Source organism: Grammomys surdaster, unplaced genomic scaffold (assembly GCF_004785775.1).
Source record: "Grammomys surdaster isolate TR1022 unplaced genomic scaffold, NIH_TR_1.0 169, whole genome shotgun sequence".
In the NCBI taxonomy this organism is placed as follows: Eukaryota; Metazoa; Chordata; class Mammalia; order Rodentia; family Muridae; genus Grammomys; species Grammomys surdaster.
Genome location: NW_021604617.1, coordinates 13,732,321 through 13,754,487, shown reverse-complemented (window position 1 = coordinate 13,754,487; position 22,167 = coordinate 13,732,321). Strand labels below are relative to the sequence as shown.

General features: G+C 41.4%; 1 protein-coding gene and 1 non-coding gene across 2 annotated transcripts; both read right to left on the bottom strand.

Moving 5' to 3' along the window:
* Nucleotides 1-212: 212 nt before the first annotated feature.
* On the bottom strand, nt 213-12,036 carry Glyatl3 (glycine-N-acyltransferase like 3). Its single transcript, XM_028766790.1, has 5 exons — nt 11,959-12,036; nt 10,465-10,572; nt 8,628-8,754; nt 6,215-6,347; nt 213-639 (listed from the first exon to the last, which is right to left on the bottom strand). The coding sequence occupies exons 1-5, from the start codon at nt 12,034-12,036 to the stop codon at nt 213-215; spliced, it is 873 nt and encodes a 290-aa protein (XP_028622623.1).
* A 3,394-nt stretch (nt 12,037-15,430) lies between these two features.
* Nucleotides 15,431-15,593, bottom strand: LOC114620679. Its single transcript, XR_003711343.1, has one exon. It is a non-coding gene; the product is annotated as a U1 spliceosomal RNA (small nuclear RNA).
* Nucleotides 15,594-22,167: the final 6,574 nt, after the last annotated feature.

Below are 22,167 nucleotides of genomic sequence, written 5' to 3'. Positions count from 1 at the left end.
AGGGAGGGAGGGAGGGAGGGAGGGAGCAGAGAAGTAGAGGTCAGTCATGAGCACGTGGAGAGAGGGGGAAGGAAAGGGGGGAGGGACGAGGGGGACAGAGAGGAGCTAGAGGTAAGAGATCAATAGAGAGGAGGCGGCAGGCAGGCCTTTTTATAGTGGGCAGGCCTACCTGGCTGTTGCCAGGTAACTGTGGTGGTGGAGTTTAGACAGTACTAACAGTGAGTTTGTCTAGACAAAGCTGCAGGGGTGAGAATAAGCCTGTGGAAACGACAAGGCAAGAACTCAGCTTGGACACTCTTCAGCAGGTTTATAGAGGCCATGTTGTCATCCAGGACATTTCCTTGGGAAGGGAATCCTCTGCTTTGCAACTTCCTGGCCAGGGTGAGGGCCACCAGTCGGCTGTAACCTTTCCTGCGATGGTCAGGCAGGGTGTAGCCATGACACATAGTGGCAAACTGATCTGTGATACCCCAGGACACTGGGTTTCCCTTCTCGTCACGCACACACACGCTGGGAAAGCAGGCGATGAGTTTGGCCAAGTACCGCAGGCACTGCTGGTTGCCACCACGTGACCAAGTCCGGTTGAGTAGATCAGCATCTGAGACACTCAGGTAGGTCAGTCTGGGGGATGACCCGGTTCTACAAGAAAAGGGCAGGAGAGAAGAAAGAAAAACAAACAAACAAACAATAAAAGGCCATCAGAGTCACGTGATTATTAACCACTCTCTTCCTACCGATTTAAAATGAGAAATCCAAAACTATGTCTGACATTTTCAAGAATTTAGAACCTAAGCAGTTAAAAGATAAAACATTCATGTCAAATTTAGTTTTATGTCTGCTGGTTTTCGTCAGCTTTGTGGACTGAGATGTGGCCGAGGCTGCTTCTGCATCTTCATCCTCTGGGAAAGGAAGTACAATTTAATTGAGGTTTGGATTATTACATACTGACACAGAAAGATAGCAGACACGTAGGGTTCAGCCAGTCACAAGCAGGCAGCTGACCTGAGTCACTCCCAAAGGAGGCAGATACCTAGCTGTTGGCCAATCAAGTGATCTCTCTACTTTGCTCCCACATGTGTGTTAGAGTCTCTTGATTTGTGAGTGCTGTAGATTCGTGAATCATTCTTTGCACAAATAAAGTATGATACAGTTAACACGCACATACATGTTTACATTATTATTGTTGTTGCTGTTGTTATTTGTTAGATTTTCGCGCAGCTTAGACAGATAACGCCAGACCAAACGGTTCCATGAAGGGGGGTTTATGAGGGCATGGAGAGAGAGCAAGAAGAGAGAGAGAGAGCAGAGAGGTAGAGGAGTAGAGGACAGAAGTGGAGGCCAGCCATGAGCACGTGGAGAAAGGGGGAAGGGAAGGGGGAGGCGGTAGAGGACAACCTGCAGGCACAGGAGTAAGGGGGCAGGAGAAAGAGGAGGGGCCAAACAGCCCCTTATATAGTGGGCAGGCCTACCTGGCTGCTGCCAGGTAACTGTGGAGGTGGAGTTTAGACAGAATACTAACATTATTTGTTAAAGTTGTCCTTAAAAGTGAAGTCTTAGGCATTCCAGATCTTTGAGCTTTAATATTTTGGTATTAATGATATTCTAGCATTCAGGATCCTTCTGCCCTTGTATAGCCAAGGCTAGCACATGAATACAAATCAATATGCAGACGTACATTCTCTGGAAGAATTGACTTTGCCAGACTTTCACCTTGGCTGCTCCTCTCTAGAGTAAATATTCTCAATTGTTTGCCTGCCAAGTTTAGCAGGCCACTAGCCTTTATTTGTTTTTAATTTTACAGAAGTGTCTAATAATTTGATATGTAAAAGCCGTGATAAAGTTCCTGGTACGTTAGAACTGAAACAAGAGGGCTTGGCTGGATAGACAGTTCAGTGGTTAAGAGCACCATCTGTTGTTCTTCCAGAGGTCCCGAGTTCAATTCCCAGCAATCACATAGTGGCTCACAACCATCTATAGTGAGATATGATTCCCTCTTCCGGCATGCAGGTATACATGCAAACAGAATAATAATATCCATGAGTAAATAAATCTTAAAGAAAAAGTGAAATAAATTACACCCTGTGAGTCTGAGTGTGCCTTGGAATTTGCTTTCATTGTTAATTTGTTGATACTCCCTAGTCCATTGACTAGCAAAGACTCATACGCTAGGCCTGCTGTGGTTTTATAAACGTATCTGATCCAGTCTTACACTTTTCTTCAGTTGTAGCGGTGACCAGTCTTTTACCCAGGAGGGAAGGGAGGAAACTGGTTTAGGGTTTTTCAGTTCAACATTGAATGTATACTTCAAAGAAAGGACAGAGAACATTGAGCACAAATATTACTCCAAACAGAAACCTTGATGAGGCATACACTTCAGGTAGTGTGCTACACATTTGTACCAGGACTGTGTATTAGGAGTAGAGTCTGCAATTTGAATATGGCTTTGGGGCTAAAGAAAAAAAAATGTCACTACTATGAGAGCTCACTAGAATACGCCCTATGACCTTTGCATGGGTAAGGATATTTTAAATAAAATACAGAAATATGAGGGAAAAGTGTAAAAGTAAGATTACATATAATTAAAAGCTACCAGAAGGCAGCTATACTAGGTATTGCGCCACTAATACACCATGGTAAAAGCTATATACGTTAAAAGAACTGAAATAATGAAGGAAAACCCTGCCGAATGGATGAAAGCACTTGCAAGTTATATTTGTCTATAATCTATCCTGGTGTCTAATATTCAGAACAGAAGGAATGGAAGAAACTCAATGGGGGTAAAAGCAAATAACCCAATTTAGAAATGACTAATAGGCATACAGAGACCTTTTTAAAAATGAAGTCTACAAGGCCAAGAGATAGATGAAAAAGAAGACTGTGAATCAAACATGCAATGAGACATCACCTCACGGGAGCCAGAATGGTTCTTATCCAAAAGTCAACATGAAACAAGGAGTCATGCTGATGGGGAAACGTTATTCAGCACTGTGAGGAAGGGAAATTAGTATAGCTACTGAGAAAAAACAGGATAGAGACTCTTCAAAACATTAGAACTACAATATGATCAAGCAATCCTATTACTAAGGGAATACCCAAATTAATAAAAATCAGCATGCAATAGAGACATCTGCAGTCCCTGTCGACCACCACATCCTTCACAATAAGCAAGACACAGATTCATATTAAGTGTTTATGAACAATGTGACATTTACAGAATTAAATCATGTTTATCTTTAAAAAGAAGGTTGAATCTTATCATCTGTAAAAAGAAAATATGGGTGGGAGTGTTGTTATATTAATCAAAATAAGTCAAGTACAGAAAGAAAAAAAAGACACTACAGAATTTCACGCATGTGAAAATCTAAAATTATCATCTCTAGAAAGCAGAGAATGGAACAGTGGCTAGTGGAGGTTAAAGAAAGCTGGGGCCTGATTGATTTTTCTTTTCAGAATCTTCGTCTTATGTAGGCATGGAGGCACATCCCTTTAATCTCAGAACTTGGGAAGCAGAGGCAGGTAGAGCTCTGCATTTGAGGTCAGCCTGACCTATAGAATGAGTTCTAAGACAGCCAGAGCTACACAGAGAAACCCCATGTCCAATCTCCAGCATTGGGGAAAAACAAACAAACAAACAAACAAAAAACAATTAAACAAGCAACACAAAAGCAAAACCCTAAAATCCAGAACCAAGTCAACAAAACCTCTGTCCTTTAAACATGTGTCTTAAAGCTAGGACTAAGGATGACCTGTGTACTGTTTCAATTAACTGAATGGTATGCCTCATTCCTAGGGTTCCTAGGGTTTTTAGGGTGTATTTGAAAGATTACCTCTGTCCTGGGGGAGAGTTTTTCCTTTTAATGTTTGTGTGCATTCAACATTTCTATATTTTGAAAACATAAAACAAAGTCCTATTAATTTCCTGTGATTTCCTGTGACTTTAAAGTTAGTCTTTAACACCAGTTCCTTCAACACCTACCATAGGGAGCTGAGAAACTAACATGCACAGAGGCAGACACTTTGTAATTGATCTTGTTTCATTCTTTTATAAAGAAAACAGAAAGAAAGAAGGAAAGAAGAAAGAAAGAAAGAAAGAAAGAAAGAAAGAAAGAAAGAAAGAAAGAAAGAAAGAAAGAAAGGAAGGAAGGAAGGAAGGAAGGAAGAAAGAAAGGAAGAAAGAGAAAGACAAAACGAGATACTACACTCAAAATCTTTAATTTATTTAATTTTAAAAACAAAAGTGTGTGTGTGTGTGTGTGTGTGTGTGTGTGTGCGTGTGTGAGACAGTCAATGTGATGTATATTCATAATTGTTCTCCACCCTATTTTTTGAGACAGGCTCTCTCAGTGAACCTGAGCTCACTAATTCATCTAGACTGGCGGGCCAGCAAGTGTCAAGAGAGGCTCATATCCAACCCACCCTTTGAGTAGATGCTGGAACTTCAAACATGTGTGTGTGTGTGTGTGTGTGTGTGTGTGTGTTATGGCTTGAATATGTGAATATGCTTGGCCCAGGGAGTGGCATTATTAAAAGGTATAGCCTTGTTGGAGTAGGTGTGTCACTGTAGGTGTGGGCTTTTAAACCCTTGTCCTAGCTGTCTGAAAGCCAGTCTCCTCCAAGTTGCCTTTAGATCAAGAGGTAGAACAAAGCTCCTCCTGCACCATGCCTGCTTGGACACTGCCATGCTCCCACCTTGATGACAATAGACTGAACCTCTGAACCTGTAAGTCAGCCCCAATTAAATGTCCTTTATAAGAGTTGTCTTGGTCTTGGTGTCTTTTCATAGTAGTAAAACCCTAACTAATACAATGTATATATGTTTGTATGTACACATGAATACAGGCATATGCATATATGTATACATATGTATGTATATATATGTGTGTGTATTACATTGGTATATATATGGGTGTATACACACAATATAAATATAAGAATATATATAATGTATATGCATATATTGTTTTTTTCAAAGACAGGATTTCTCTATGTATCTCTGTCTGTCCCAGAACTCCCTCTACAGACCAGATTGTCCTTCAACTCAGAAAGATCTGCCTGACTCTGCCTCCTGAGTGGGATTAAAGATGTGTATCACCACAGCTGGGCTCAAACTTAGGTATTTGTGCTAGCATCAAAAGCACTTTACCTGAGTGAGCTGTCTCCCTAGCTCCTAGACCCTAATGTCTGAGGTCCAGGAAGGAGAAGCTGAAGGGAAGGTAGTAATGACAGCAGAAGGCCTCTAAACAAGAGAGAAGAAGCAATGAAGACACATACTGTCATGTGTTTTCAAGGATTACATGTCAGCATGTGTTCTCATGCTGGACTCTCTGTGATCGGTTGCTGCCCTCAGAACACACGTGTGTTTTATTTCAACTCTGTTAAAAACAGAATAATAGCTGTGTGGTGGTGGCACATGCCTTTAATCTCAGCACTCAAGATTCAGAAGCAGGTGGACCTCTGAGTTCAAGTCCAGCCTGGTCTACAGAGCAAGTTCCAGGACAGCCAAGGCTACACAAAGATACTCTGTCTTGAAAAGCCAAAATGGATAGGATAGGATAGGATAGGATAGGATAGGATAGGATAGGATAGGATAGGATAGGATAGGATAGGATAGGATGGATAGGATAGGATGGATAGGATAGCATAGGATAGGACAGGACAGGACAGGACAGGACAGGACAGGACAGGACAGGACAGGATAGAATGAAATTCAATGCAATACAGTAATGATGGTTCTACTTTAGAGGCCCATAAAAAGAAAGGGAGAGGGATATAGGATATATTTCAAACATTTAGTCCCTTGTACTTGAAAACGCAACATAAATCTGGAATGCACCTCTACCATTAATAATAGAACCTCAACAACTTTAGATTCCAGTCCACACCCACAGAGATTATTTAGATTATTAATTTATGAAGGAGGAAACCAAGAAATGATTTTTCTCTATAGAGTCTATATATTACAAAATGCAGTTTTCATGAGCTCAGTGACCATAGACAAAGACATTGATTTGATTTTCAGAAAAGTTACAAACTGTTAAACACAGGATCAAGGAAGAATATACAAGAACATACAAACGTCACACACACACACACACCCTCAGCTCATGGCTCACTAAGCTTAGCTAGTCTTTAACAATAACAGGTATGTTAGCATTGTTGTCTGGAATTGCACAATAATAAGCCCAGCCCCAAATGTAAAACTTGGCTTACATACAGGAAACTGTGGTCTGGCACAGATGAAACAGGAGAGAAAAGGACAGCCTTGAAGGAAGCCAACTTTATATCCAAATCTAACACCTTTGCGCTGGCAACGGCTTTGGAAACAGCATATAATTCACTTTGCAACCCTGGATAACAATAGACACAAAAACACAGTTATGATAATTGAGCAAAATATATTTATTTTAGAATTTATATGCCAAATATCAATACTACCAGTTTACTACCCAGTCGTTTCTTAACCAGAATATAGTTAGTTATATATGTATTACTATAGGCCTTGTCTACTTCACCTACAAATATAAATAATGTTTTCATCACCAGTCATGGTCTTTCAAGGGAATTTCTGCTGGAAATAGCTCAAGGGAATTTGGAGTTTCTTACTGGAAGTTTTATTTGTTAATTTTCTTAACACCTCAGATTATTTTAAATTTCTTGAAGAGAATTGTCTTCTTTATTTATAACTTTAAAATTAAAGATCAACTTTATCAGAGCTTAGATGTATTTAGTACGGTAAGGTGTGGTCTTTAGCTTCAATGTGACAACCTAACATCAGTTGGGAAGAGAGTCACAGTAAGGATTGCCTATGTTGGGGTTGGCCTGTGTCCAAGTCCCTTTGGTGTTGTCGTAAGTTAATGGATATGGGGAGAATCAGGTCACAGTGCATAGTTCCATTCAATGGGCATGGGGCATGAACTGTGTAAGATTAGAGAAATCAAGCTTGTTATAAAATCAGCTAAGCAATGAGCATTTGTGTGTACACACTCATTTCTCTACCCTTGACCACGGCTGTGATGTTGGAAGTTCCTGCTTTGACTTCGCCCCCAATGATGGATGATGACTTGGAGTTATAAGCAGAAATAAACTCATTTCTCCCCTATATTGCTTTTTGTCATCATATTTTATCACCCACAAAAACGAGATTAGAGAGCACAAAGCCACTTTTACAGTTTCTCTTCTATTTCCACAATAGCCATTATGGTATTCCAGGTGTAGCTTGGGGTTGGCGGGATCTCAATGTCACTCATTTCTCACAGCTACACTACTATTTACACTACTTTGCTTCATATTTATTCAATGGTGTTCTAGGAATTGCCCCCCACCCCTACCCCTGTGTACACAAATAGGGTTTAGCCTTTGTTCTTCCAAGTTACAGCATTCTCTTCTTTTCAAGTAAGTCCCCTTGTTTTCTATCCTTTGAAGTCTGACTCTTAGTGGACAGAATCCTCTGTAACTTGTCATTCTCTCTTCCAGTCTCATTACTGAAGAACACCATCTCTCTCTGTTTTCCTCTCCATTTGTGAGCCACTTCTCAGCATGGCCTTGAGACTACAGTCAGGTGAGAAGGCATATTTCACACAGTGTGATAGCAGAACCTCAACATCTCCCCCTGGGAGCTACATCTCAGGAAACACTAGGATGTTTACAAGTTAATTCTACTAAAATTACTGCTGCAATAGCTAGCATCACTTAATACAAAATGGAGTTATATCTAAGTAATTAAGAGGTTTGTGTTGTGTTGTTTTTTTTTTTAAACAGTGTGTTATATATGTAGTTTATGTGGCTTAGAATGGCCTTAAACTGGGATCCTTCTGCCTTTACTTCATAAGCAAGTAAGTAGTATAACTCAAAGGTAACCTTGCATACTCTACTACAGGAATAGTAACTGTACAAACCTCAAGTATATATGTTATAAAAAGTGTGTGTGTGTGTGTGTGTGTGTGTGCACAGGCACACATGAACACACTGACTGCAGAGACCAGAAGACTGTGTCAAATCTCTTGGAGATGGGTCGTAGGTGGTTGTGAGCTGCCTAACACTAACATGGTGCTGGAAACTGAACTCTGATCCTTTAGGAGAGCAGGAAATGATGTGTTTATAAAAAGATAATGAGAAAGGGGGGAATATGTTCTATGGAGGTGTGGTGAGGTATGGGGAAGAGGGGAGTTCTCAGCGGGCCCATGCCAAGGCACCCCTTCCCGCTGAGGAACCAGGCACATGACAGTATAGTATAGAATAGAGTTTATTCAGAGCATGGGGACAAGAGTTAAGAGGATAGTAGAGGCATGGTGAAAGAGGGGGTAAGGGAGTGGGGAGAGAGGGGGACAGAGTGGAAACAAGAAGGGAAGAGCAAGAGAGAAACAAAAGAGGGAGTAGTGGGGCAAGCAGCCCCTTTTATAGTCGGTCAGGCCTACCTGGCCATTGTCAGATAATTGTGAGGTGAAGCATACCTGACTGTTGCCAGGTAACTGTTGGGTGGAGCTTAGACAGAATGCCAACAGCAAAGGCTCTAAACCACTAAAGCATCTCTGCAGTCTCCATGAAACGTCTTTTCTATACTTCTCCAGCATACGTAATAAAAAAAGGAAATTATGAGTACATAATATATGCCTTGAACTTGATCTTACCTTGTATCTGAAAAACTTGGTCCCAGTTAATAACATCGTGTTCTGCCAATAGCTGGTGGTAAGCTCTGACATCCTTGTAGAACACAGCATACGCATTAGTGTAATGGTCAAGGTTATCTATCTCAGCCTAGAACGGAAGACATAGTCAGGGACACAACACCGAAACATATCTTCTGGTTAACCCATGTCTTAGAATGATTATTTATTATTACTATCTAGCTAATTTTCTATTTCCCAAATTAGTTACCTGCAAACAGGGAAACAAGAATGAGACTAATAAACTACACTGAGAAATATTAAAAATGTTGTGATTTTTTTTTCTTGATGTTTTTTTCTTCCATAACTAAGAAAGATATCTGAAGTTTTGAGGATTTAATTTACATAAATAAAAATGGTAGTAGCTTGCAAGTTCAGTTTGAGCTTAAAGACAGCTGAGAGTCTGAGGCAGGAGAATTGCTTGATTCTGAGAGGCCAGTTCGGGGGATATGAAGACTCCATCTCAAAGCAAAACAACAATAACAAAAGAATAGGAGGTTTGCTGAAAATGTAGCTCAGAAGCAAAGCAGGTGCTGACATAGGCCAGACTCTGGTCCTGTAGTTTGCTTGATGTTTCTGTAATAAAACACTCTGACCTGGGGGTTGGAGAGATAGCTCAGTGGTTAAGAGCACTGGCTGCTCTTCCAAAGATCATGCTGAAGTTCAGTTCCCAACAACCACATGGTGGCTCACAACCATCTGTAATTGGATCTAATGCCCTTTTCTGATATGTCTGAAGACAGTGACAGTATACTCATATATACATAAAATAAATAAATGAATCTTAAAAATAAAAAAACCCACTCTGAAGAAAAAGTGGCTTGGGGTGGGGTGTTTGGCCTACACTTCATGGTCACAATCCATTATTAAGGGAAGTCAGGCAGCAATTGAAGAAGATATGAAGGAATGTTTTTGTCAGGCTCTTGTTCAGCTGGCTGTCATCTATAGGGAGAGTTTCCCACTCCGAAGTCTGGTCTTTCCCACTCCAATCACCACAGACAAGGCAATAGACCAATAGGAGCTGAGCAGTGCTTTAATCAAGAGGGACTCAGGTGATTCTAGAACACATCAAGTTACCAGCTACAGCTAATAAGGAAACGTAGCTATAACCCCTAGCTACATACACACACACACAGACACACACAGATACACACACACAAATAAGAAAGGTAAAACTCGGTGAGCACAGTGTAAGAACGACAGCTCTCGTAGTCTTCCTAATGTGGAGGCTAGCTCATCTTTGATGACTTGAGGCTCGCTTTGGCTTCACAGGCATCATGAAACCTCATTCCTCTGACTTCTCAACATTTTCTCCATAGTTTTTCAATTTCCCAAATTCATCAATCATAAGAGATCTCTACTCAGTGAAGGAGCTGGTATATGCATATTGCATGGTGCTGTGCTTCTTCTAGAGATTATAAGGCAGTAAGGGAATACTTTTGGGCTAGCAGTCTTCCATGTCTGAGTCTCCAAAGCAATCAATTACAAACTAGTGATGAAATACATACTATATTTGTTATTATAATAGTGATACTATTTCTTTTATCTTTCCAGTTGGTGCCAACTTTAATTTTAATTTTAATTAAAAAAATATTTTATATTCATTGGTGTTCTGCCTTCATGAATGTCTGTATGAGGGTGCCCGATCTCCTGGAACTGGAATTATAGACAGTTATGAACTGCCATGTGAGTGTTGGGGATTGAACCCAGCTCCTTTGGAAGAGCAGCCAGTGTTCTTTAGCACTGAGCCATCTCTCCAGCCCTACTTTTCACTTTTCTTATTTGCCTTTCAGCACTGTACCTCTCTCTGTCGTCGGGTGATGATAGCTTTGAAGTCCGGCCATGAATCCAATACCACTTCCTTTTGAAAGGGATTTCCACGATTTATGTTCATCACTGCTCCATACACCTGAGCCGGGGAATCAGAGACAAGACAGTTATACCACTAGTCCTTCAACCTGAAACAGCATCTTCCAGTTATTCAAAATCACAGCCCTGAGAGAGGAAGTATAGATATACTCACACACAAACCCACACATAGGTAATATGGATTTCTTTAGAATTGCCATTTCAAAGATGCTCATTGAAACTGATAGAGCCACTTAAATGCTGATCCCCTATAATCCTGAAGAAGCTGTTCTGTAGCTTTCCCATTTTTTCCCTCTACTGAGAAAAATGTCTGTCTTAAAAGCATCATGCACACACAGAACTGGTGAAAGTTGCAAATAGGATTATTGAGCTAATGTTCATAGCCTTTCCTCCTCCTCCTCTCTCTTCCTCTTCCTCCTCCTCCTCCTCCTCCTCCTCCTCCTCCTCCTCCTCCTCCTCCTCTTCTTCTTCTTCTTCTTCTTCTTCTTCTTCTTCTTCTTCTTCTTCATCAAACAGGAAACAACCTAAATGTCTGTCAGCTCAAAGGCAACTTCAGTGCACACAGCAGCCCTGTTTCTACATTTCTTATAATCCTTGATTTATGACATTGTTCACATGGGCACCGAGTGATCAGGAGGTCCCCCACTGGAATTTTTTGGGGGCAGGAGGAAGAAAGGATTTATTTCATCTTACAGGTTGTATACTACATTATCCAAGGAAAGCATGTCAAAAGTTCAAGCAGCAATGGAACCTGGAGGTTTGAACTAATGCAGAAGTTGTGGAGAAATGCTGGATCTTGCTTTTATTAGCTCTTCTGGTCTTATCAGGTTCACCTGCCCAAGGTAATCACCACTCACAATGAGATGAGACCTCCCACTTCAATCACTAGAAAAATTCACCACAAGTTTTGGCACAGACCAATTTGGTGGGAATGTTTTCCTTTCTTTTCTTTTTTTTTTTTTAATGGCAGAATTCATCTTTTATTTCAGCTCGCATCATTCATTTTATTTAATAAATCCTTACCCCAAGGTTACAGAGACACTCCCTCACACTTTCTGTTTAAAGTTTAAACTTTTACTTTTTCACTTTTACATAAATTTAATTCATTTGGATTTCTGATTGGAGTCTTGAGTGACCAAGAGGTAACAAACCTACATCTAAACTTCAGTCCTCAAGCATATTCTTATCTTCAATGCCACTACATCCATAATCTATTACCATTTAAAACACTTTACCTTGGAAATAACATAATCTATCATTGCCCAAATTTCCCTGAAGAATCCTCTAGAACAACAGAAGGATGATGGGAGCAGACTGGGAAGCTGACATGTTTTTATCAGAGAAGAGCAGGAACAGCCACAAGTCTGACATTATCTACAGATTAACACAACAGAGAAACTTAGGAGAATTATTAGGTTTATACTACCTTGAGTGACTCAGGAAAGTGACTCTTCAACATGTTCTCCAGGATGAGTAATTTGGTGGAGCAGTTTAGCACCAACATTGTCGCCACCGTTATATACTTCTGCACCTAACAAGAAAATTGAAGATAGACGTTTAATTTCTGCTTGATAACACTGTCCATTAACATATTTACTGGGACTACGCTTGTGATGATGTTTTCTTTGGGTATAACTCTGATGCTTCCTTGGAAGAGGAAGATAGTGGAAGATGGGAGGCTGTAGGATAAGTAAACCAGCGACTATGTGGAAATGGAGATCACTAGGCACAATCCTTTACAGAGTGAGCTACAGATCCACTGTATTCTCATCATTTCCAGCAGGAAACTTACAAGAACTGAGATATCACATTTATGTATGTTGTCTTTCAGTTAGTTTCCCTCAAATAGCTTGTTGACAGCAAAATAGAAAGGCCTGGCTAGTTTTTTTTGTTTTGTTTTGTTTTCCTTTAGGTTGCCTGCCATGTAAGTTCCGTGTTATAGACATCTATGGACCAATGAAGAATGAGGAAAGAGAAATAATTGGGTCAGACACTCTAAACTCAAATAAAAATCCAAACTCCTTTACAGACAATGACCTTTCTAGCCTTGCGAGGCTCTGCCTCTACTGAAGTAACTGTCATGCTTGGCAAAGAACTTTACCTTTGGTTTGTTCCGAACTCTTCCCTGTTCCTTAATCGAAGAATAGAATGAAACCACCGGCTACCCATATCATTCCCTATATGTTCTGAAAACAGGCAAAATATGTGTTGAGGTTTTATCTTTTACTGTCTATTGTCATGCTAAGGATGGCCCCCAAGTCCTGACCTTGGGACCCTGCCCCCAAGTTAATTCTGATTGGTGAATAAAGATGCTGACAGAATAGCTTGGCAATACAAGCAACCATGCAAGACAATAGCTTGGCAGAAGAGATGGAGGCGGGGTGGTTGTTTCATGAGCTTGTGAGAGAGCATCATAAGGAAAGAGTAAAAAGCCACCATGGTAGAAGAACATACAGGAAGACAAGGAGAGCCGTCATAGGCTAATGGCCAACAGAACATGGCTCAGAGTAAAAAGCCACCATGGTAGAAAAACATACAGGAAGAGAAGGAGAGCCGTCATAGACTAATGGCCAACAGAACATGGCTCAGATGACTGGCCAATTGGGTTAAGAGCAACCCAGATGGAACATAGTAAATAGTAATTAGTAACTTGGGGTTATTGAAAGTAGATTCCAAGAACATGGAAGGTAGGCAGTTGCCCAGCTATTGGCTACCTAAGGCTATTTAAAAATATTAAAACTATGTTTTTCATTCGGGAACATGGTCTAAGGTGAGGAAGAAGCCCAACACTGTACTTTTTAATACCTTTTTTTTAAATAATATATATATGTAGAACAGTTAAATTAAAATTAAAATTCAGGCAAATGGGAAATAAGATTTAAAAAAAAAAGAAATAGAGCTAAGACAAAGGTTGGTCTACAAACATAAAATATGGTCTTACAGAGATAACTCTTATTCCTAGATTCGGAATTTGATGACCACCTGCCTTCTAATTGGGATTCATTCGTAACCCCCAAATCAACACTGACAATGTGGTGGCAGTTATCTACGGATGTGCAAAGAGCAATAAAAATGTATCTCCTGACACACATTTCCAGTTAATGTTCAAGTGAACTTTATTGTTCTATTTCACATCTTACGGTGCCAGCAAATGTCACCATTGTGTGCTTTTATTTATTTAACTTAAAAATACTTTGGTGCTTTTTGGTGGCAATTTTGATGTTTCAAATGTGAAGATAAGCAATGATAGAGTGCTTGCCCCTAAAAGGCATACCTCAATATCATCCTCTTCAAGACTGGGTGAATATCACAGAAGAGTGGGCAGGAAGAAAAAGCCAGAGGATGGGTGACAGGAAGCAAATGATGTGGTTATCTGTACAAGATTGGGCCTATCAACATGTTATCATGGATGGGAGTGAGAGGCTCCACATTTCCCTAATAGATTGTTGGCAATTAACAGTTGTTAAGGGACAGTGTGTCATTTTCTTCAATGGTGTAGCCATTAATAAATGGCCCTTGCTCTAGTGAATTACCTCCCACCAATGATCAAGGGCAAGGAACTCTATTTAAATGCAGTGACCACACATAAAAAGAAGACATTAAGATAGGAGCTGGACCCTTATGGGTTCCAGTGGGAGAAGAAGGGGGATGACACAGAGGAATTACAGGCCCAGGGGACAAAATAAATATAGTTCATGACATAATATATGAAACTGTCAAGCAATTAAAAAAATTAAAAAGACTCATAGGCATAATGCAGAAACATTGCTTTCATATTCTTTGGTGCAAAAAGACTGTGATCTCTTGGAGGAAAAACATTAGGTAAGCATTGTTCATGCATGTGTTTCAGTGTTACTAGCCGGTTCGTGACAACCAATGAATAACACATACCGAATAAACTAGAACACACCAAGTGGCATTATGTATTACTTGTGAACGAAAGCAAGTCTTGTAGAAACCTAACTCACTATCAACTAAATCCGTGTCCCATATGACTCTACAGACCGAGACTCCTCATGGGAAATGAGAGGCTGAGAGCTCACATCGACACTAAACTATACATGATTAGGTAGTGCTTCGGTTGTGTATAAAATCACCCCATGCCCTTTTCCTGTCGGCTGCTTGCTTTTGCATGTCTGCCATCTCTACACTACAGTCACAGTTCCCTATTGTCAAAGCTTCCCTCCATCAGATATCAGTCTACTTGCCAGGCTAAGCTTTCAGAATCGAAAAGTTACTCAGATAAACCAATTAAAAGCAGACACGTCTCAGGGTCTTAAATACATAATACTAATTTTAACACACAAGATGTGAAAATACCTGTGCAGTAAACAGGGATGATTTTCATAAGTGACTACCTAGGAAATTGAATGTGAAGCTTTGGTTAGTGCCACAAAACAGAATATGGAAACTCCCATGGATGAAGAAAACATTTTTACACAATAAATATATATTGTTACATGTATGTGTATATGTGTGTGTGTATGTAAACATAATAGCAAACTAAGTGTTAACAATATGTAAAAGGAATGCCATGTCCTTCCCACTCCACTCATGTCTCTAAAAATCAGTGTATCTTCTAGAGTTGGAAAGTAAAGGTTTAAAACACAGTTTAAACTTCTATCAATCGGCACACACAGAGAAAGTCTTACCAAGAAAAATAAGTTTTTCAAGATGTAAAAATCTCGAGTTTCTTCATGGACATTAAGAATTTATCAATGCAGAGAAAGGCTTGGAAAACTTTCCTGATTAATCATACAATGAAAGCATGACTTTCTTTCGGAAAATGATTTTTTATAGAAAAAAAAAAGTAAAACAAGATTTGTTTTCTTGGTGGTATACCATTTGTAACATAAGAGCCAGTATTTTTTTGTGGTTGTTGTTTTTATAACTTTCATGGAAAGTTCATATGAACATAATTATCCACTGCCATAAATCATACAATCCAGTTTTCCAACTTTGCAGAAACTGCAGAGGTCACTATATCACAAGTATGATGAATGAAGCTTGCTCTGGGAAAACTACCTTATTTACTATGGTATCTCAGCAGCTGATAAACTTTTAAGTTGTAGTTATTAATTTAATTTTTTTTTAAATTTCAAGGACTATTCTAACAAGTTCCTACAATCTGAGTCATATAACACAACAGAAGCTTATTCTACAACAGCCCTAGAGGGCAGAAAGTCTCTATTTATTTACTTATTTATTTATTTATTTAGCCTTATTGGGGAAAGGGTTTGGGTAGGTATACCAGTGCTCTGGGAAGGGACCTTTGCTGTTGCAGCCTCTGGAAGTTCCTGAAAGCAGATTCCAGTTTGCAGAACTGTTCAGGGAGGCTCCTTGCCAAAGAGAATACCAATGAGCACTCAGCCTCCCATGGAACAAAACCACGTTCCTTCAGCTATGAAGCTTTGGATTCAGCTCTGATTTCTGACTCCGATATAAATACCGTGTAACAGAAAAAAGACAAAAACAAAAACTAGATAACAAGAGCAACAAAATTCTTTATCACTTAGATTCACAATTCCTGTGCTTTCTCTCTGTGTGGCACTTTAGGGTTGGTGGCAATGAGTCAAGATTAAGGTTAAAAATATGACTGTTTTTCTCTCCTTTTTAAAAAAGACAAGTTTCTTTTGAGCACCTGCAATCCATTGCATGAAATCGTCACATAGTAAAGGCTGGTACCGATGATATGTCTCGTTACTCAGGTTCAATCATAGCACGGTGCAGAGTTTGAAACTTCATGTTTATTTTCCTACCAAAAATTTCAAAAGAAAAGTGACACCACACAAAAATGTTCTTTCCTCTAAACCTAATAATTTATCCTGTCTATAAAAAGTGAGTTTTTATTTTATTTTCTGCATCTGTCATTCTTTCCTAATGATAGACTTTAATTATTTGGAGGGTCTAATTTTCATGACATACCTTGCTGTTGAGAGTTCAGTCGGAAACAGGTATTAGAGTTGTGTATCTGTGCGGAGCTCCTCTGCGTAAATGGTAAACGTATACGTCAGGGCTACTTTTCTAATTAAGCCTTAGTGGAAAGGGAGGGAGAGTGGCTACACCTGGAGAAGGGGAGGGATCTATGGAGGCCCTGATTAAATATCATAGTATTTCTATTTGTTTTAAACCTCATCTAGTCTTGTAGTGTGAAATTTAACAAATACGAATCCTGAGTAGATGGCTATCTACATTTTAGATATATGACTATCTATTTAACAGACTCTTATAGGATGTAAATAAAACAGAACAGAAACCAGGTAAAGGAAGTACAATAGGAAACTGATTTTGGCCAGACTTCTCAAATATTTTTAAATTATTTTCAATTCTTGATTTTGTTGCTCTAAACTTCCAAGGCTATGGAAGTCTCGGAAAGGGACATTTGTGAAACTGAGAGTCCTTCTAAGCATCTCAGGATATAACATGCTACACACGCCTTAGGAAAATAAGCTTCAGAAATGTGTCTGCAGCATAGGAAGAGTGTTTGCTTGAAGTAGTCACAGGGGAGGATGCTGTTTACTATCTTAGCTGCTAAGTCTAGGTAAGGAAGGGAGGACACTCTTACTAAAAGACTCTGGCCCCAGGAATAATGGAGAAACCAGCAATTGAAAACCAGTGATTTGAGAAACTGTTGTAAATTACACTGTGCTAGAATTAAGAGTGTTGTGTACGGGTATGTTGATACACAAAAACTTAAAACATGTGAGAGCAATAAATAGCTTTTTTTTTTTTTTGTGGTTGAAGGAGCTGAGGGAAATAGCCAAACAGCCAGTGCCATTCATGGTCTACTCGAAGGACAGCGGATTTGGAAATGGAAAGGGTAATCCATGTCATTCCTGAATGCCCCTTCGCCTTACTGGGGAAAGACCTGATAGCCAAGATGAGAGCTCAGATTCATTTTAATCCTGGAGAGATCCAGCTTAGGAATCAGAACAGTAACCCGATCCAAGTGCTAACACTTGACCTAGCCTCTGAGACTGAATATAGACTATACAAGCCACCACCAACTCCTGAACAGGATCTGGAGGTTTGCCTGGCAAAACTTGCCCAGGCGTGGGCAGAAACAGGAGGTATGGGATTGGCAAAACATTAACCCCCTGTGTTTGTAGAACTCAAACTGGGTGCAGACCCTGTAAGAGTCCACCAATACCCCATGTCACAGGAGGCACGGAAGGGGAATACTCCACAAATCCAGAAATTACTGGCCTTGGGAGTTCTCAGGCCGTGCGAGTCAGCCTGGGACACCCCATTGTTGCCCGAGAATAAACCAAAGTCAAATGACTGCCGTCCTGTTCAGGACCTGTGGGAAGTTAACTGCAGACTGATGGACATACACCCTACATTACCTAATTCTTACTCTCTACTAAGCTCTCTGCCCCCAGACTGGAGATGGTATTCTGTCCTAGACCTGAAAGATGCTTTCTTCAGCTTACCTCTGGCCTCCAAAAGCCAAAAGTACTTTGCCTTCGAACGGCATGATCTTAAGAGAGGCATTAATGGGCAACTCACGTGGACCTGTCTGCCTCAAGGCTACAAAAATTCACCCACTATCTTTGATGAAGCTCTACATGAAGATTTGGGTGACTACAGAGTTAATAACCCAGACATAATCCTGGTACAGTATGTTGATGACCTTCTTATTGCTGCAGAAATGAAAGAGGGTTGCCAGAAAGGGACACAGAATCTCTTACAGGCTCTGGGGGACATGGGATATCGGGCATCTTCCAGGAAAGCACAGCTTTGTAAGACTGAGGTCACCTATCTCAGCTATATCCTGAAGGAAGGCCATTGGTGGCTGTCCACGGCAAGAAAAGAGACGGTTCTTAACATCTCGATCCCCCAGAGCTCATGACAGGTAAGAGAATTTCTGGGGTCCGCAGGCTTTGCAGACTATGGATTCCAGGCTGAAATAGTGAAATAGTCAAATGTTTATATGAAGCCACCAGAGGAACCAAGAACTTTGTTTGGGCCCAAGACTATCAGAGGGCTTTTGAGAAAATAAAGCAGGCCCTGCTGTCAGCTCCTGCCTTGGGGTTGTCTGATATCACCAAGCCATTTCACTTATATGCAGATGAATGGAAGGGAATAGCCAAATGTATCCTGACTCAAACTTTGGGACCATGGAAACAGCCTGTGTCTTACCTATCAAAGAAATTGGACCCAGTGGCAGCAGGACGGCCACCTTGCCTACACATTATTGTAGCCACAGCATTACTGGTCAAAGATGCCGACAAACTGACTTCAGGACAAAATTTAGCTGTGACAACTCCCCTCCCCCATGCAATAGAGGGAGTACTCAAACAGCTGCCTAACTGATGGCTCAGTAATGGTCGCATGACACATTACCAGATTTTACTAATTAACCCTGGCAGAGTTACTTTCCAGGCACCTACTTCTCTGAATCTGGTGACCCTCCTACTTGACCCTGATCTGGATCACTCACTTCACAGGTGTAGTGAAATTCTGGCCCAAGTTCACAGCACTCGCCCTGATTTAAAGGACTTCCCTCTTCTGGGAGCAGAGCGGACTTGGTTCACGGAAGGAAGCAGTTTCATTCCAGATGGTCGGAGGAGAGCGGGAGCAGCGGTATCCACAGAAACAGATAATTTGGGCTCAGTCTCTTCCCCCAGGCATCTCAGCTCAAAGGGCTGAACTGATAGCACTGTTCTGGGCCCTTACCATGGGAAAAGGGCTGGCTGTCAACATCTACATGCACAGCCTGTATGCATTTGCCACTGCTCACGTGCACAGAGCCATATACCAAGAGAGAGGACTCCTGACTGCGGAAGGAAAGACTATCAAAAATAAAGATGAGATCTTACAATTGCTTCAAGCCCTCTAGCTACCAAAGAGAGTGGCGATTATACACTGTTCAGGCCATCAGGAGGGAACAACTGTGGTAGCTAGAGGCAACAACCTAGCTGATAAAGCTGCCAAAGAAGTGGCATTAGAGGAAACCACTACTTCGGTGTTGGCTGCGACCCTACCAGAACCGCCCAATCCCAACCTGCCAGAACACCCAGCCTATACAGAAGAAGAGATCACATGGGCCAAAAATCAGCCCATGAGCCAGTGTTCACATGGTTGGTGGCAAACAGCTGAAAGTAAACTAATATTATCCACTTCAGTGGCAAGGTCTATCCTCAGGAAAATTCAGAGTCACTCATATGAGAGTGAAACGAATGACAGATGTAGTGAGACAATCAAAGGTGACTTTCAGAGACATGCAGGATGTCTTCCAGGGCATAGCATCAAGCTACAAAGCTCACCAATTAACCAACGCCCGCAACACGGGTAAACAAACATCCAGGCTCTCGGCTGCAAGGTAAGAGACCGGGGGTCTACTGGGAAGTTGATTTTACAGAGATCAAGCCAGGGAAATACGGCTACAAGTATCTGCTAGTGTTCGTGGACATCTTCTCTGGCTGGATGGAAGCATTTCCAACGAAAACTGAAACTGCAAAGGTAGGGGCTAAGAAGCTGCTGGAGGAGATGCTGCCCAGGTATGAATTCCCTCATGACAGGGTCAGACAATGTGCCAGCATTTGTGTCCAAGGTAAGCCAAGATGTAACAAGATTTATTAAGGCAGATTGGAAATTACATTGTGCATATAGACCCCAAAGTTCAGGACAGGTAGAGAGAATGAACCGAACTTTAAAGGAGACCTTGACCTAATTAGCCCTGGAAACTGGAGGAAACTAGGTCACTCTCCTTCCCCTTGCCTTGTACCGTGTAAGAAACTCTCCTTACTGAAGAGGGTTAACGCCTTTTGAAATCATGTATGGTACTCCCTCTCCCATCATACCTAGCCTCCAGTCGGCAGCTATTGCAGAATTAGAAGATGATGAGTTAATAACTAAGGTCAGAGCAACACAATGTGTTCATGAGCAGGTTTGGCCTAAACTGCATGCCCTCTAGGAAACAGTCCCCATCCCAGAACCACACCAGTTCAACCTGGAAACTGGGTCTACATAAAGAGGTTTCACAGTGACATCCTGGAACCCAGGTGGAAGGGACCTTACGTCGTCTTGCTGACCACGTCGACTGCTGTCAATATGGACAGGATTGCTGCTTGGATACACTGCACCCACGTGAAACCAGCAAGTCCCCTCTCCCCAGAGGAAAGCACCGAAACTCCAGGGTCACCACCACCTCAATGGAGAGTTCAAAGGAGCACAAATTCCTTCAAGTTAAAATTAACCCGGTCTTAGGCTTGCTGCTTCTGCTAACTGCATGCATTGCTGATTCCAGCCCGCATCTCCATTCAGAGGCTAGAAACCCACACCGGCCCTTTGACCTGACTTGGACAATTGAAAATCCTGAAACTGGTTATCGGGCTCAGCTGGCTCACACAAGAAAAACCCCTCAGGACCTACTGGTTCCCAGACTTGATATTCGATGTGTGTCCATGTGTGCCGGCTAGCCGATAATTCACGGTCTGATACCCAGAAAACTTTGAGACATTTGTATCCTCCATGTAGGTGGAGGACACTTTATATATGTCCTGGAGAGAGAAAGACTGTTACTTTCGGGGAGGCCCAGAACAGTTTTAGTGTCCCTCCTGGGGGTGTGAAACATCAATTACGGGGATAGAAACATGGAAAGTGTCCAGCAAGTATCTAATCACAGTCACATGGCAAGAGGATGACTCCAAAATTTTGTTAATATTTACAGACAAAGGAAAACAAGCAAAAGAATGGGAAGCTGGGAGATCCTGGGGGCTCAGACTTCATGTTGTGGGGGGAGTCAGTCCCGGGCTCCTTTTTACAGTTAGACTCCTAATTACACCAGTCATAAATCCCATAGCTGTAGGGCCAAATCAAATTTTGACAAACCCTAAAACCTTACAAAAGGGCCTTACCCTGAAAAAGCCAGCGCCCACATCGTCCCACAAACCAGCAGGCACTGCTTCCCCAATCGGAGCCCTGCAGGGATCTCCAGTCCCAGAATTTTTCCTAAACTACACAGATCACCTCTGGTCAGTGATGCTAAAAAACCTTCCAAACTCTAAATGTCTCTCAGCCAGAACTAACCAGTTCTTGTTGGCTATGTTATAATGCCAGACCCCCTCCCCCCTTTTATGAAGGCATTGGATTAATATCCCAGTGTGATGAGTCTGAAAAAGACACTGCTGGCAGATGGTCCCAGGAAGGACCAGCTTCGACTCTGCAGACAATATCAGGGCAAGGCACATGCCTGGGAAAAGTTCTCCCATCACACCAGCATCTCTGCAACTGAAAGACACCAGCTGTTCATTCCAAATGGGTTATCCCCCATCCCTCAACAGGCATGGTAGGCTTGTTCGACTGGGCTAACTCCATGTGTGCATGGAGAAGTCCTTAATTCCTCCACCGCAAAGGAATTTTGCATTCCAGTCCAGCTGGTCCCCCTTATAATCTATTATTCAGAAGAAGTGGTACTAGAGAGCTTAGTGGGGCATGTTGGGGAAAGCCTCATGAGACAGAAAAGGGAACCTGTCTCTCTTACCCTAGCAGTGATTTTGGGAGCAGGACTTGTGGGAAGCCGGTACTGGAATAGCAGTACTGACATTACAAGAGAAAAACTATAAGAGCTTAAAAGCTTACATAGACGAAAACATTCAGCGCCTGGAGAAGTTCATTTCACACCTAGAAC